Raw genomic sequence first — 18,562 nt, 5'->3', positions numbered from 1 at the left:
CATTATTATTGTAGGATAATTCATATAGGATAAGAGTTTCTCACCTTCTTAATTATGTGTTTCTTAATTTAAATGAAAACAAACATTAGGGTCCATCACTAATGTGTCTGATTAGAATCAATAATCATTCCTTATCCAAATAATAGAGTTGGAAATGTTATACCATATGCGAAATAATTATCCACTTGTACCAAACAGTATGAGTTCTTCAAACTTGCAGTTTGGTATTGAGTTGATATGCCCAACTACAACAGAGGCACTATAATAAGATACTCTTATATACCAAAAGCACTATCATTATTCTAGACATAACCGAAAAAGTCTCTTAAGTTCCCCTAATGTGAGATTTTTTTTATGCGAATTCAAATTTATTCGCATGGACACCTGAATAACCACTTTCAATTTGTAAGGGGCATGGTTGCATAAGGAGCGTTATTTAACTGATTTATAGGCCCCACCTTATTTTAGCGGGTACTGAAATTTTTGGTGAAAAATAAGGAGGGAACTAAAATGACCATAACAATACATCCAACTGTTATCATAGATGTATCTATTGCTACGGTTATATAAACCGTTGCCATATATATATATATATATATATATATATATATATATATATATATATATATATATATATATATATATATATATATATATATATATATATATATATATAATATAGGAACGGTTATTGAGACTATTGCAACTGTTCAATTGCTAAGTGTCCCGATAGTTTGAACAATTATTTGTAACGGTTATAACCGTAAAAATGGAACACCTATTGGAACGGTTATGGATCCATAGCAATAAAAAGCGTTGTCATAACTCCAATTTCTAGTAGTGAGATCTTATGAACTGAGTTTTCAAGTCATTCCTCGACTCTTTTGTGATAGTGTTTATTGATGATATCCTTGTATATTCACGAAGTCGAGAGGACCACGTAGATCACCTTAGGGTGGCTCAACAGACTTTATATCAGCACCAATTGTATGCAAAGTTTTTCAAAATGTGAATTTTGGATGGAATCTGTCGTATTCTTGGGTCATATCGTCTCTAGAGAAGGAATTAAGGTTGATCCTCAGAAGATTGCAGCTGTGAAGAATTGTCCTAGACCTACAACTCCAATAGAGATTCGTAGTTTCTTGGGGTTAGTAGGGCATTACAGGAAGTTTGTAGAGGGGTTCTCCACTCTTGCCTCTCCATTGACTAAATTGACGCAGAAGGCAGCTAAGTTCCAATGGTCTGATGTTTGTGAAAGGAGCTTCCAAGAGTTGAAATCAAGATTGATTATGGCATCGGTGTTGACCCTACCAGAGGGTACAGATGGGTTTGTGGTATATTGTGATGCTTCAAGAATCAGACTTAGGTGTGTATTGATGTAACATGGCAAGGTGATAGCTTATGCTTATAGGGAACTCAAGAATCGTGAAAAGAACTATCTAACATATGACTTAGAACTTGCAGCGGTGGTATTTGCATTGAAGATTTGGCATTATTATTTGTATGGGGTCCATGTGGATGTATTCACAGACCATAAGAGCATTAAATATATTTTCAGACATAAGGAACTGAATCTGAGATAGAGAATATGGCTTGAGTTGCTCAAAGATTACGACCTCGATATTCTGTATCACCCGGGAAAGGCTAATATTGTAGGGGATGCTCTTAGCCGGAAATTTATGGGCAGTTTGGCTCACTTGGAGGCATATTAAAGGGCGTTGGCCAAGGAGATGCATCGGTTGTCTAGGTTGGGAGTTCATCTTGCGGACTCTAGTGATGGAGGGATGATTGTGCAAAATTGGGCTAAATCATCTTTGTTGTGAAATCAAGGAAAATCAATACAACGACCCATAATCGGTACAATTGAAGGAGGGGATTCATAAATTCTAAGACAATAGATTTTTCTCTTGGAATGGAAGATGATACATTAAAGTACCAAGGGAGACTATATGTTCCAAATATAGATGGTCTCTGAAAAGAATCATGACCGAGGCTCACACTTCTAGGTATTCCGTGCACCTGGGCTCTACAAAGATGTATCATGATCTCAATGAAGTCTACTAGTGGAATGACATAAAGAGGAATGTGGCGGACTTTGTGGCAAGATGTACGAATTGTCAGCAAGTAAAGGTCAAACACCAACGGCCCGGTGGGTTGACACAGAACATAGAAAGTCTAATGTGGAAGTGGAAAATGATTAATATGGACATTGTGGTAGGACTACCTCGCACGCCTCGTAAGTTTGACTCGATTTGGGTGATTATGGGTCGGATCAAAAAATTGGCACACTTCTTGCCAGTAAATCTACCGACATAGCTGAACAATTTACTCAATTGTATATCAAAGAAATAGTCAGGTTGCATGGCACTCTAGTTTCTATTATCTCTAATCGAGGGGCACAATTCACGCTTTTGGAAGAAATTTCAGCAAGGTTTGGGTACCTAGGTGAATCTTAGTATAACCTTTCACCCACAGACTGAGGGGCAGGTAGAGCAGACTATTCAGACGCTTGAGGACATGTTGCACGCTTGTGTTCTTGACTTCAAAGGTAGTTGGGATGATCATTTTCCGCTCATAGAATTTTCCTACAACAACAGTTATCATGCTAGTATTCAGATGACACCATTCGAGGCTTTATATGGTCAGAGATGCAGATCTCTTATTGGGTGGTTCGAGATGGGAAAGCAGAATTGATAGGTCCAGACCTTGTGTATTAGGCTATGAAGAAGGTTAAGATTATTAAGGAGGGTTGAAAACTACTCAAAGTTGCCAAAAGTCCTATTCGGATATTCGTCATAGAGATTTGGAGTTCGAAAAAGATGATTGGGTATTCTTGAAGGTTTACACCATGAAGGGTATAATACGGTTTGGTAAGAGGGAAATTGAGTCTAAGGTATGTCGGGTCGTACAAGATCATTCAAAGGATTGGTCAGGTGGCGTATAAGCTTGAGCTACCACCTGAGATGTCATTAGTGCACCCAGTATTTCATTTGTCCATGTTGGAGAAAATAGTTGGAAATCCATCGCTTATTGTACCAGCTAAGACTATTAAGACTAATGAAGAATTGACTTATGAAGAAATTCCAATTTCCATCCTTGATAGGCAAGTCTGGAAGCTAAGAAATAAAGAATTTTCCTTCGTAAAAGTACTATGGTGAAACCAACAGGTTAAAGAGGCCACCTGGGAAGCCGAGGAAGAGATGAAGAAGAAGTAACCTAATTTATTTGAATAGCTATGTAATTGTATCTATGATGTTAAGAGCTAACTTTCTACAAATTATGTCCCACCTCTCCCCGTACAACATATTTTAAGGATACCCCCCTCTTAGTAATGCAATGTTTATGGAGTAGTTGTCGGTGTTGTTTCCATATTGTTTTACCTTGTTGTATTGTGGTTATGTGGTTAGGATTGGTTTCTGTGATTCTCTGATAGGTGGATAGACCCAGTTACAAGGGAAACTCTGGCGAAATTTTTGGAAAGTTAGGGAGTTAGCCAAAACTTGGAACTGCTGGTGTGGTATGGCAATTAAGTCACCTTGGTTGCTAATGATGAACTCTGACCCTCATTCGAGGATGAATGATCTTAAGAGGGGGAGGATGTAAGGCCCCATAAAATGTTTTACCTTAAACCCGAGATTTCGTGGTGCCGAGGTAGACTTACATGCTCATGATTGTAGAGATTCTTCGCGACGAGCTTGCGACCGCAGTATGGACATTTTAGGTTGTACATGCACTGGGGAGAAAAGGAAATTTTTTGGCAAAAAGGCATTTTTGCGGGCCGCAGAATGGCCTCAGAGTGAGGCAGAAATTGGTCAAGTTTGGATGCCATTTTGTGGTCGATTATGCGACCACAGAACAGGTCTGTGGTGCATTGTACGACCGCTGAACATATCTGTGGGCCGCATAACAATCGCATTCCCAGGTAGGGGTGCCCAATTTTGGAGTACCATTTTGTGGCCCATTTCACTGTAAGGCCCCGTAAAAATTTCGCTAAGGAATTTAAGGTTTTGTGGTGCCGAGTTAGGTTAAAGTGTTCATAAGTTGTAAAAATAAAGCTCGACGTGGCACGAACATTTTAGATTGAAGAATACACTGAGGAGTGGATAAAATTTTTTGGCTGAAGAATGCAAGTCTATTTTGTGATAGCAAAACCGTTTCGCGGGCCTCATAATCATCGCAAAGTTGAGCGGAAATATTGTTGAATTTTGAGGGTTGTTTCGCAGTCCATTGTATGATCGCATACTTGTTTCGTGGTTCGCACTTTTGTCGCAGAGTTAGGATGAGGAAATTTCGTTGGGCGATTATGCGGCCCATTCTACGGTCACATAAGTGGTCTGCGGATCGCAGACCTGTCGCAGACTGGTCTAGTGCAGCCCAGTTCCTGACATCATTTTCGTGGCCCATTTCGCGGGCCACATACCTGTTATTCAGTCCATTTTTCGATCGGAGACATGAGCCGGAAGGTCCATTTTCTATTTTTATATAACCCGGCCCCATTTGATAAATAGCCTTTGGGGCTTAATTTGGGACTAATTTCTGGATAGTTTAGAGAGTGGTAAGAGCATTTTAGAGAGAGAAGGGGAAAACCTAACATTCCAATCATCCAATCTTGCACAAATCTTCAAGAACCAAGGAAGCTAGTCACTAAATTATCATCCATCAGAGAAAGTCCTACTTCTAAGCTTTCATTCATGAGGTCATGAGTTCAAATATAGTGTAGGGTTGGAAATAGGTCATGCATGTGACACTAGGTTGTGGTATGTGGGATTAATGAACAATTTTGGATAGTTTCTTATTGAAATTGGTTGAGGGAAGAAGGGATTACCATTTTAGAGCCTTGTAGCCTATTTTGTATGATAGGTATTTGACAAAATTTCTAAGAGTTACACCATGGGAATCCTTCTAATTATTAACCGATTTTCGCTATCTTCCTATAGATTATTATTGCTAGAAGTGTTGGTGCGTTGTAGTAACTTAAGGAAAGCTCAAACAAGGTATGTTGGCTAAACTTTCTCTCTTAGAATCGAATTCCATGATGTTCCCGTAAGCTCAAATATGGTTGGCTCAAGATTCCTAATTTCTATATTCCGAGTTATCTCCTATAAACTTGACTATTCCGAATGAGCTTTATGTCGAAATATATATGTTCAGAGTGTGGTTTGTGTATTAAAATGTTATGGCTTTGAGTCGTGTTTCAAATGAAAGCTAGTGTGCCAAATTGTGTGAGAAAAACTCAATATGCTTGAGACACTTAATTGTTCATATGTGTGCCTAAAGTCTTGATTGAAAATGTCTTGTTGTTGATAATCTGTTAGGATGCTTGAAAATGAAATAAGTGAATTAGGGAAATAAAGTGTGGCCGACGTGCCAAGAATTTAAGTTATAATTGTGACTAGTGATACCAATGAAATGAGAAGATGTGAGACAGATTATGAAATGAACCTCGACTTAACTGTTCATAAATAACTTCAAAAATAGAATTGCCTAAAAGCTTGTGTACTCAATTTATGCCCATATGTGGATGTTTTAAAAAATGCTTTGCTTTATAAATATATCAGTGTGATTCGAGTCATTATATACCCAGGTGTTGAAATTGTACGTTTTTCTTTTTGGGAAAGAGAATTGTAAGAATAAATGGTGTATTTATTGTTTATGATCATGATGTGTGTTTCTATTACTGGTTGGTATGCCCCACTCTTTGGGAAGAAACCTTTTGTGTTTAAAGTTTCCATAACTAATGAACTTGAGTTATATGATTTCCGAAATATTCTATATATTAATATTGGATGGTGATCCTTGGAAATAAAAGAAGTAAAAATGTGAAATATGAAATACAACCATCGGGATATGAATAAAGAATCTTGTGAAAGGCCAAAAGTGCCAAGGAAATATTTTTGTTGTGATTGGGTCAAAATACTAGTGAAGGTATATACAATGCAAAATATGTTGAGGTGAACACATTTGTAATTATGTTACCTTTATGTGCAAACCAAATTAAAAATATTATTGGGAGTGTCATTAGCAAACCGAGGAAGGGGGTTCATAAGTCCCACACATGGAACTACACGTGCTAGTGTAGAGGTGCATTGTGATTGTTTCCCCTTATTTGGGATGGAATTGAAATATTGGTGAAATTGTTATTATTCCCCTTAATTGGGATGAAATTGGTAATAACTGTGAATTGGAAAAGTCAACCCACACGGCATATGTGGGGAGGAGGCCTAGCTGAACGGGTGGAGATTAGACGCCATGTTGCGCATATGGTGGTACTACTCTTGGTAACAACTTTATTTCGTATCACCTGTCAAACCATATTGTTCGTGGGGAGACGGCCTAGCTGATCGGGTGTGATCGGACTCCGTGCTAACAAAGACGGTGGTATATCGGTGCTAATGATCTCCCAACCAATATTGTATATGAAGTTCATATTTTGAAAATTATTATGTTTTAACTGGACATTTTGATATTGGCACGACCCTGATTCGCCCGCCGTGAACCATCGTGACGGCACCTAGTTCTCTACGACTGGATAAGTCTAAATTACAGAAGATAACCAAAGTGCGGAATAAAAATAAATTAAAACGGAATGAAGAGTGATAAAACAGTGTTTAAAAGTGCCGCTCGGCATACACAATATTTAACTCTCCACCAATACATACTTCCAAGACCCGGAAACCTATGAATCACAAGCTAAGGATCACTACACAGTACTCTAACTCCAGAATATCTAACAAGGAAAAGAGATAGAGAAGGAAAAATGTTTAAAAGCTTGAATAGAAAGGGACTCCTCGTTCTGCGGACGCGGCAGATATACCTCGAAGTCACTGGAGCAGTCGCCTCGCCTCAAGGTTGATAGGACTGAGTCGCATTACCTGGATTTGCACATGAAAAACATGTGCAGAAGGGGCATGAGTACACCACAGCAGTACTCAATAAGTGCCAAGCCTAACCTCGGTCGGGTAGTGACGAGAAAGGTCAAGGCCCTAGTGATATAAAATAAAGAATATAAGACATGACAGTATAAGATAAGCAGTACAATTGAAAACTAACGATTAGAATTTAATACAGGAAAAAAAGGAATTCAATAACTGAAACAGAGGCAAAAACAATCACGAGGAAATAACCGGGGATCTCTTAGTATCCCGATGATCTCTTAGTACCCTCAATATATTCCAGGGATCTCTTGGTATCCCGAGGATCTCTCGGTATCCTCAATATATGTTAGGGATCTCTTGGTATCTCGAGGATCTCTCGGTATCCTCAATATATGCTAGGGATCTCTTAGTATCCCGAGGATCTCTTGGTATCCTCAATGTATGATAGGGATCTCTTGGTATCGCGAGGATCTCTTGGTATCCTCAATGTATGATAGGGATCTCTTGGTATCACGAGGATCTCTCGGTATCCTCCATATATGCTAGGGATCTTTTGGTATCCTGAATGTATAATAGGGATCTCTTGGTATCCCGAGGATCTCTTGGTATCCTCAATGTATGATAGGGATCTCTTGGTATCCTCCATATATGCTAGGGATCTCTTGGTATCCCGAGGATCTCTTGGTATTCTCAAAATACGTGCTGGGGATCTCTCGGTATCCCGCACTTTAGCTCAAATCGTAAATGCATACAGGGGATCTCCCAGGATGTCGTACCGTAGTCCCAAAGTAAAACACACAATAATGGCACAAGGAATACTCAAATAAACTCAACTTCATAACAAGGTAACACAGACAATTCTAACCTAGCATGCTTCACGTAATACAAATAATGCAGTTAAAGCAAATAAAGTAATTAAGTCAATTAGACATGCTTCTCTAACTAACAGCAGGTTTAAAAGTGCAAGTAGAATAAATAGAAAGGGAAAACACAATTAAAGTTACTTAATGAAAACCGGATTTTCAACAATTAGCACAAGTATGCACTCGTCACCTCACGTACAAGGCATTTCAATTATCACAATAACAATCCTAAGGGGAAAGTCCCTCACACAAGGTTTGACTAGCCACTTACCTCGAACCAGCTCAAAATCAACCTGAAACCACGCTCTTGCCACGAGTACTCGACTCCAAATGGCCCAAATCTATTCAATTCAATTACATAATGTAAATAACACTTCAAATAACTGATTCTACAAAGAAATTCTAAGCTAATACGCGAAATTAGGTAAAATAACCAAAACGCCTTTCTGGCCCACATCTCGAAATCGGGTAAAATTTACATTTCCAGAATCCTCACATTCTCACGAGTCTAAGCATACCTAAATTATCCCAATCCAATGTCAAATTCCCAATCAAAACTCAAATTCTTGGTCTAAGAACTTTCCCCCAATTTTCATACAAATTCCAAAATTAAATGATGAATTCATATTTAGATTAATGGGTTACAAGCAAAAAGGAGTTAAGAATCATTACCCAATCGATATCTCTGAAAATCCCTCAAAACCTCGCTCAAATCCAAGCTCCCAAGCTTTAGTTTTCACAAAAATGGCTAAACCCTCGACTTCGAAATTTTATATTCTGCCCAGACGAGTTCTTCTTAGCGAACTCGAGACTACTATCGCGAATGCGATGCACAAAAAAATATATGCACCAACTTCATCTTTCGCAAACGCGAGGTCCACTCGCGAACGCGTAGCTTACACTACCAGACCCTACGCGAACGCGAGGACCATGTCGCGAACGCGAAGACCAACGGGTCCATGCCTTCGCGAACGCGAAGCATGATTCAGTTGCTTCACCTAGATGCTCTATGCGAACGCGAGACCCTCTCGCGAACGCGATGAATGTTTTCTTTGCAACACAACAACAGAAAATCTGCAATTTTTTCAAGTCCAAAATTTGTCCGTTGAGCATCCGAAACACACCTGAGGCCCCCGGGACCTCAACCAAACCTACCAACATATTCTATAACTTCATTCAAACTTGTTCCAACCTTCGGAGCGCTCAAAACATCATCAAAACACCTATTTTTCATCGTATTCAAGCCTAAGAATTCCAAAAAACTCTAAAAACACGCTTTCGATCAAATGTCTATCAAACCTCGTCCGAATGACCTGAAATTTTGCACACACATCACATTCAACACTACGGAGATACTCCAAATTCCGGAATTCCATTCCGACCCTCGGATCAAAATCTCACTATCGAACCGAAAACTTCAAAAATTCAACTTTCGACATTTCAAGCCTAAATTAGCTACGGACCTCCAAAACACAATCCGAACATGCCCTAACTCCAAAATCACCCAATCGAGCTAACGGAACCATCGAATTTCCATTCCGAGGCCGTCTTCACACTATTCCAACTATAGCCAACTTTCCAACACTTAAGCTCTCATTTAGGGACTAAGTGTCCCAAAACTCTCCGAAACTCAAAACCTAACATCCCGACAAATCAAAATAGTAGAAATAAACTAGAGAAAAGCAGTTAATAGGGGATTGGGGCATTAATTCTTAAGACGAACGGTCGGGTCATCACATCCTCCTACACTTAAACATCTGCTCGTCCTCGAATGAGCATATAGACATACATGAAGTAGTGAAAAGATGAGGGTAACGGCTATGCATATCCTGCTCAATCTCCCAGGTCGCCTCCTCGACCGGCTGACCCCGACGTTGAACCTTTACCGATGTAATATTCTTTGACCTCAGCTTTCTAACCTGCCTATCTAATATTGCCACTGGCTCCTCAACATAAGATAGATCCTTGTCCAACTGGACCGAACTGAAATCCAACACATGCAAAGGATTACCGTGATACCTCCGAAGTATCGAGACATGAAATATCGGATGAACTCCTGTCGAACGGGGAGGTAAGGTGAGCTCATAATCAACTTCCCCAACACACCTCAATATCTCAAAAGGGCCAATAAACCTCGGACTCAACTTCCCTTTCTTCCCAAATCTCATAACGCCCTTCATAGGCGATACCGAAGTAGATCCCTTTCTCCAACCATATAGGAAACATCACGAACCTTCCGGTCCGCGTAACTCTTCTGTCTGGACTAGGCTGTATGGAGTCTACCCTAAATCGCCTTAACCTTCTCCAAAGCATCCTGAACAAAGTCTGTGCCCAATAATCTAGCCTCACCCGGCTCAAACCAACCCGCCATAGATCTACACTGTCTCCCATATAAAGCCTCATACAATGCCATCTGAATGCTGGACTGATAATTGTTGTTGTAAGCAAACTCCGCCAATGGCAAGAACTGATCCCAAGACCCTCCAAACTCAATCACACATGCACAGAGCATATCCTCAAGAATCTGAATAGTGCGCTCGGACTGTCCGTCCGTCTGCGGGTGAAATGTTGTACTCAATTCCACCCGAGTACCCAACTCATGCTGAACGACTCTCCAGAACCGTGATGTAAACTGAGTACCTCTATCTGAAATGATGGAAACCGGAATACCATGCAAACGAACAATCTCCCGAATATAGATCTCCACTAACCACTCCGAGGAATAAATAATACATACAGGAATAAAGTGAGCGGACTTGGTCAGCCGATCCACAATCACCCAAATAGCATCGAACTTTCTCAAAATCCGTGGGAGCCCAACTACAAAGTCCATGGTGATCCGCTCTCACTTACACTCTGGAATCTCTATCTGCTGAAGCAACCCACCCGGTCTCTGGTGCTCATACTTCACCTGCTGACAGTTAAGGTACCGAGCTACAAATCCAACTATATCTTTCTTCATCCGCCTCCACCAGTAGTGCTGCCTCAAATCTTGATACATCTTCGCGACACCCGGATGAATGGAATACCGCGAGCTATGGGCCTCCTCCAGAATCAACTCCCGAAGCCTATCAACATTGGGTACACAAATCCGACCCTGCATCCTCAATACCCCATCATCACCAATAGTCACATCTTTGGCATCACCGTGCTGAACCTTGTCCTTGAGGACAAGCAGATGAGGGTCATCATACTGTCGCTCCCTGATACGATCAAATAAGGAAGACCGAGAAAACACGCAAGCTAGAACCTGACTGGGCTTCAAAAGATCCAATCTCACAAACTGGCTAGCTAAGGCCTGAACATCCATCGCCATAGGCCTCTCCGATGCTGGTAAATAAGCCAGACTCCCCAAACTCTCTGCCCCAGTGACTCAAAGCATCAGCCACCACATTGGCCTTTCCCGGGTGATACAAAATAGTGATGTCATATTCCTTCAGCAACTCTAATCACCTCATGTGACACAAATTTAGATCCTTTTGCTTGAACAAGTGCTGCAAGCTCCGATGGTCAGTATAAATGTCACAGGGAACCCCATATAAATAATGGCGCCAAATCTTTAGGGCGTGAACAATGGCAGCTAACTCAAGGTCGTGGACAGGGTAATTCTTCTCATGTATCTTCAACTGTCTGGACGCGTAGGCAATCACCCTACCATCCTGTATCAATACCGCTCCAAGACCAATCCTCGAGGCATCATAATATATCGTATAAGACCCTGAACCTGTAAGTAGTATCAAAATTGGGGTTGTGGTCAAAGCTGTCTTGAGTTTCTGAAAGCTTGCCTCACACTCCTCCGTCCATTGGAACGGAGTATCCTTCTGGGTCAACCTGGTCATAGGGGCTGCAATCGATGAAAACCCCTCAACGAAATGGCGGTAGTAACTTGCCAAGCTAAGGAAACTACGGATCTCTATAGCTGAGGATGGTCTAGGCCAACTCTGTACAACATTTATCTTCTTCGGATCCACCTGAATACCCTCATTCGATACCACGTGGCCTAGGAATGCCACTAAATCCAACCAAAAGTCACATTTCGAGAACTTAGCATATAAATTCTTCTCTCTTAGAGTTTGAAGCACAGTCCTCAGGTACTGCTCATGATCTTCTCGACTCCGGGAATATACCAGAATATCATCAATAAAGACAATGACGAACGAGTCAAGATATGGCCGAAACACATTGTGCATCAAATGCATAAAGGCTGTTGGGGCATTGGTCAGCCCAAATGACATAACAAGGAACTTGTAATGACCATACCGAGTCCCGAAAGCAGTCTTCGGGATATTTGGCTCTCGAATCTTCAACTGATGGTAACCTGAGCGCAAATCAATCTTAGAAAACACATATGCGCCCTGAAGCTGGTCAAACAGATCATCAATACGAGGCAAAGGATAACGGTTCTTCACTGTAATCTTGTTTAATTGGCGATAATCAATACACATACGCATAGAACCTCCTTTTTTCTTCACAAACAAGATAGGAGCACCCCAAGGTGATACACTTGGACGAATAAACCTTATCAAGCAATTCCTGTAACTGATCCTTCAACTTCTTCAACTCAGGATGAGTCATACGGTACGGAGGAATAGAAATGGGTTGAGTGCCCAGTAACAGATCAATGCCAAAATTAATATATCTATCAGGCGGCATGCCCGAAAGATCAGCTGGAAACACATCGGGAAAATCCCGTACTACTGGGACTGAATCAATAGAGGGGGTATCAACACTGACATCTCTCACATAAGCTAAATACGTGTCATACCCCTTCTTAACCATACGTTGAGCTTTAAGAAAAGAAATAACTCTACTGGGAGTGTGATCTAAAGTACCCCTCCACTCAACACGCGGTACACCTGGCATAACTAGCGTCACAGTTTTGGCGTGACAATCAAGAATAGCATAATGGGGACAATCAGTCCATGCCCAAGATAATATTAAAATCTACCATGCTGGGAAACAATAAATCGGCTCTAGCTCAAAACCACTAAGAGCAACCAAACACGACTGATAAATACGGTCCATAACAAGAAAATCTCCCACAAGAGTAGAAACATAAACAGGGGAACTCAAAGAATACCGAGGTATACCTAAATGGGGAGCAAAATAAGAAGACACATAAAGATAGGCGGTGATGCATCTCTATGACAAACCAGGACAATACTTGTGGTGACAGAATTGGAGGAGACAACCTCGGTACGGGCAGGAATGGCATAATATCTGGCCTGGCCTTCCTCTCTAGCTAGCTGGATAGGTGGGGTAGCAACTGGTGCGGTGATCATAGCCTGAGAACTTTGTGGAGCGCGTTGTGGCTGAGAAGTGTGTGGAGGCGCACTCCTCCTAAGTCTAGGGCAATCCCTCACCACATGGCGTGTGTCACCATACTCAAAATAAGCTCTAGGAGGATGTGGCAGTGGAAACTGTGCGGTACGGGTACTTCAAGACCCCTGAACACCTGAAACACTATGTTAAATCTGAGATGCAAATTGAGCTGGTTGACCCAGAAAACCTCTACCATGCCGTACTCTTCCTCCAAAATAAGAACTAGTGGGTCTCTCCAATCTACGAGCACTCCTCACTTCCATATACTCTCTCTCCTGACCTCGTCTGTCCTCTCTCTCCTGGACCTACATGTCTTCTACTCGGCAAGAGGTCCTCACTACCTGTTGAATTGGGACCACAGACTATATCGCTATGATGCCCGAAACCCAACCAATGAGAATTTGTGGCTGTGTAGTTGGGGTGGTGGAAGTCTGGGTCCCTTCCCCGACTTGTGAAGTAGTTGGTACAACCTGAATCAACCTCGCCTGAACTAACGTACCAAACATGCTCAGGAACTGTGCTAATGTCTCCTGAAGTGCTGGAGTAGTAGTAGTAGTAGTAGGCATATCCGGTGTCTGGACTCCATCTGGAACTGCTGGTGGCACTTTGGGTGCTCTGGCTGCACCACGTGCGCGTCCTCGGCCTCTACCCGGCTCCGACCTCTGACGGCTCTCGCAGGGGGCGTGGGTGCCTGATCATCTCTAGTAGCGCGTGTCCTCACCATCGGTGAGAGAATAGAAGATAGAAGTTTAGAATTGTGATATCAAAAATCTCGCACGACAAGGAATTCAAATGAAGTGAATTTTTTTATAACGGTTACATAGCCTCCTGTAGATAAGTACAGACGTCTCCATACCGATCCGCAAAACTCTGATAAACAGGCTTGTGATTCATGACTCCTATGAACCTAGAGCTCTGATACCAACTTTTTACGATCTCGATTTTCCCTCCGTGAACCATCGTGACGGCACCTAATCCTCTACGACTAGGTAGGCCTAAATTGCGGAAGATAACCAAAGTGCGGAATAAAAATAAATTAAAACAGAATGAAGAGTGATAAAATGGTGTTTAAAAGTGTCGCTCTCATACACAATATTTAACTCTCCACCAATACATACTTCCAAGACCCAAAAACCCATGAATCACAAGCTAAGGATCACTACACAGTACCCTAACTCCAGAATATCTAACAAGGAAAAGAGATACAAAAGGGCAAATGTTTAAAAGCTAGAATAGAAAGGGACTCCTTGGTCTGCGGACGCGGCAGATATACCTCGAAGCGCTGGAGAAGTTGCCTCGCCTTAAGGGTGATAGGATTGAGTTGCAGTACCTGTATCTGCACATAAAAACATGCGTAAAAGGGGCATGAGTACACCACAGCGGTACTCAGTAAGTGCCAAGCCTAACCTCGGTCGGGTAGTAACGAGGAAGGTTAGGGCCCTACTGAGATACAATAAAGAATATAAGACATGACAGTATAAGATAAGTAGTACAGTTGAAAACTAACGATAAGAATTTAATACAGGAAAATAAGGAATTCAATAACTGAAACAGAGGCAAAAATAATCACGAGGAAATAACTGGGATCTCTCAGTATCCTAAGGATCTCTTAGTACCCTCAATATATGTCAGGGATCTCTTGGTATCCCTAGGATCTCTCGGTATCCTCAATATAAGCTAGGTATCTCTTGGTATCCCGAGGATCTCTCAGTATCCTCAATATATGCTAGGGATCTCTTGGTATCCCGAGGATCTCTTGGTATCCTCAATGTATGATAGGGATCTCTTGGTATCCCGGGGATCTCTCGGTATTCTCCACATATGCTAGGGATCTCTTGGTATCCCGAAAATCTCCTGGTATCCTCAATATACGTGCTGGGGATCTCTCGGTATCCCGCGCTTTAGCTCAAATCGTAAATGCGTACATGGGATCTCCCAGGATGTCGTCTCGTAGTCCCAAAGTAAAACACACAATAATGGCACAAGGAATACTCAAATAAACTCAACTTTATAACAAGATAGCACAGACAATTCTAACCTAGCATGCTTCACGTAATACAAATAAGGCAGTTAAAGCAAATAAATTAATTAAGTTAATTAGACATGCTTCTCTAACTAACAGCAGGTTTAAAAGTGCAAGTAGAATAAATAGAAAGGGAAAACACAATTAAAGTTACTTAATGAAAACCAAATTTTCAATAATTAGAACAAGTACGCACTCGTCACCTCACATACAAGGCATTTCAATTATCACAATACCAATCCTAAGAGGAAAGTCCCCAACACAAGGTTAGACAAGTCACTTACCTCGAACCGGCTCAAAATCAACCCGAAACCACGCTCTTGCCACGAGTACTCGACTCCGAATGGCCAAAATCTATTCAATTCAATTGCATAATATAAATAACACTTCAAGTAACTAATTCTACAAAGAAATTCTAAACTAATACGTGAAATTAGGTAAAATGACCAAAATGCCCCTGGGGCCCACATCTCGGAATCGGGTAAAATTTATATTTCCAGAATCTTCAAACTCTCACAAGTCTAACCATACCAAAATTATCCCAATCCACTGTCAAATTCCCAATCAAAACTCAAATTCTTGGTCTAAGAACTTTCCCCCCAATTTTCATATAAATTCCGAAATTAAATGATGAATTCATGTTTAGATTAATGGGTTACAAGCAAAAAGGAATTAAGAATCATTGCCCAATCGATATCTCTGAAAATCCCTCAAAACCTCGCTCAAATCCAAGCTCCCAAGCTTTAGTCTTCACAAAAATGGCTAAACCCTCGACTTTGAAATTTTATATTCTACCCAGACGAGTTCTTCTTCCCGAACGCGAAACTACTATCGCGAATGTGATGCACAAAAAACTCTACGGGCCAACTTCCTCTTTCACGAACGCAAGGTCCACTAGCGAACGCGTAGCTTACACTGGTAGACTCTACGCGAACGCGAGGACCATGTCGCTAACGCGAAGACCAACGGGTCCATGCCTTCGCGAATGCGGGACATCATCGCGAACACGAAGCATGATTCAGCTGCTTCACCCAGATGCTTTATGCGAACGCGAGATCCTCTCGCGAACGCAATGAATGTTTTCTCTGCAACACAACAGCAGAAAATCTGCAATCTTTCCAAGTCCAAAAATGGTCCGTTGAGCAACCGAAACACACCCGAGGCCCCCGGGACCTCAACCAAACCTACCAACATATTCCATAACTTTATTCAAACTTGTTCCAACCTTCGGAGTGCTCAAAACAACATCAAAACACCTATTTTTCATCGGATTCAAGCCTAAGAATTTCAAAAAACTCTAAAAACACGCTTTCGATCAAAAGTCTATCAAACCTCATCTGAATGACTTGAAACTTTGCACACATGTCACATTCAACACTAAGGAGCTATTCTAACTTCCAGAATTCCATTCCGACCCTCGGAACAAAATCTCACTATCGAATCGGAAACTTCAAAAATTCAACTTTCGACATTTCAAGCCTAAATTAGCTACGGACCTCCAAAACATAATTTGAACATGCCCCTAAGCCCAAAATCACCCAACGGAGCTAACGGAACCATCGGATTTCCATTCCGAGGCCGTTTTCACACTGTTCCGACTACGTCCAACTTTTTAACACTTAAGCTCTCATTTAGGGACTAAGCGTCCCAAAACTCTCCGAAACTCAAAACTGAACATCCCAGCAAATCAAAATAGCAGAAATAAACTCGGGAAAAGCAGTTAATAGGGGATCGGGGCATTAATTCTTAAGACAACCAATCTGGTCGTCACAAATATTGTTGATTGTGACTTGCTGTTTCTACGTGTTGCATTTTCCTATATGGGCATTCTATTTTGAAAGAGGACTTTTAGATATACATACTAGTGCTATTCAACGGTAATAACGTCCCTTTTGCCGGGGATGCTGCATCTTTAATGGATGCAAATGATTCCACATTAGGCAGAATTGATCAGTAATAGTGGATATGCGGAGCAGATATCCACACTTATTGGCACTCTAAGTACAACTCTAGACCCGTTTGAGGATGAATGTTTATTTAAGATGTGGACAATGTAAAGACCTGACCCGTCATTTTTCTTTCTAGATCCCCGTTCCCCTAAATAAGACTCCATGTATGTGCTTTTACTGTTTTGTGACTTGCAGGGATGGTTATTTCGGGTTTAGAAGGGTTCAGGTTGAAATCGGAACACTTAGTTCCTTAATATTGGCTAAAAAAGGTTAAGTTTGACTTGAGTCAATATTTTGAGTAAATAACCTCGGAACCGGAATTTGACAGTCCCAATAGGTTCGTATGATGATTTTGGACTTGGACCTATGTTCGGATCGGGTTTTGGATGACCCGGGAGGGTTTAGTACTCAATATTGGAAGTTGACACATTGAAGGTTTTAAAGTTCTTGAAATTTGGTTTGAAGTAGGTTTTAGTGTGATCGAGGTTTGTTTGGGATCCGAGCCTGGGAATAGTTCTATATGGTTATTTAAGACTTGCACACAAAATTTGATGTTATTCCGAGTAGTTTAAGTATGTTTCGGTGCGTTCGGAGTAAGTGGGAAGAACTTGAAGTTCATAAGTTAATTCGATTTGGTTTGGGGTGTGATCCTTAGTTTTATTGTTATTTTCCATGTTTCGAGAGGTCGAACAGGTCCGTATTATGTTTATGAACTTGTTGGTATGCTTGGACGGGGCCCCGGATGCCATTCGGACGATGCGCGGAACTCATCCCCCTAGGTGTTTTTTTTATTACTTGTATGGGGAGCTGCGTACGCACTAGGTGATGAGAGTCTGTGCGTAGCTATATTTCATGAGATGTCCGAGTAGTCTTAGATTTGCATCATGCTTTAATTGTACTGTCATGTTATTTATGCATATTAATTATATTGAATAAAGCTGAGACTAGAGATTTTAAAGTTGAAATATCGAAGTTAGATTTCTTATTTTTGGGAAAGAATTGAAGAATATTTAATAAATCTGAGAAATCCATGTCCTCTCGCGTCGCAAGTACTTCCGCGAGCGAGGTAAACTTCTCTATTCTCATGGGAGCGGGATGTTCGCCTCGGCAGGTTAATAGATGCATCTATGATTTGTAACCTTAACATAAATCGTGCATGACAATACTTGGAGCCTAAGTATATTTGATATTATGTTATGGCTCGAAAGGTTATAATTATTTAGTTGAAAAAAATGGCTTGGAATTTACTATTAGTTAAAGAGTTATTTATTCACTGTTTGTTATTGAGTTATTATTATTGGTTACATAATTCATGCTTATTTAGAATTTTTAAATTTTTCTTGTTGGCCCATAGTAAGTGTCGATGTCGACCCCTAGTCACTACTTCTTTGAGATTAGACTGAATACTTATCGAGTACATGTTATTTATGTACTCACGCTACACCTTTGCACTAATCGTGCAGGATCTGAGGCAGGTGCATCTGGTAGTCGTTTCAGCGCGCAGCCCTGGTACCCAGAGACTTAGTGATG

At 41.0% G+C, this 18,562-nt stretch overlaps 1 protein-coding gene across 1 annotated transcript; it reads left to right on the top strand.

The window, feature by feature from the left end:
• Positions 1-1,019: 1,019 nt before the first annotated feature.
• Positions 1,020-1,382, top strand: LOC138870755 (uncharacterized mitochondrial protein AtMg00860-like). The gene has a single exon (XM_070148591.1). The coding sequence runs from the start codon at positions 1,020-1,022 to the stop codon at positions 1,380-1,382; it is 363 nt and encodes a 120-aa protein (XP_070004692.1).
• Positions 1,383-18,562: the final 17,180 nt, after the last annotated feature.

The sequence above is a fragment of the Nicotiana sylvestris genome, chromosome 6, assembly GCF_000393655.2.
Source record: "Nicotiana sylvestris chromosome 6, ASM39365v2, whole genome shotgun sequence".
NCBI lineage: Eukaryota > Viridiplantae > Streptophyta > Magnoliopsida > Solanales > Solanaceae > Nicotiana > Nicotiana sylvestris.
The sequence above is the reverse complement of the archived record's forward strand: the minus strand, read 5'-3'. Positions and strand labels throughout refer to the sequence as shown.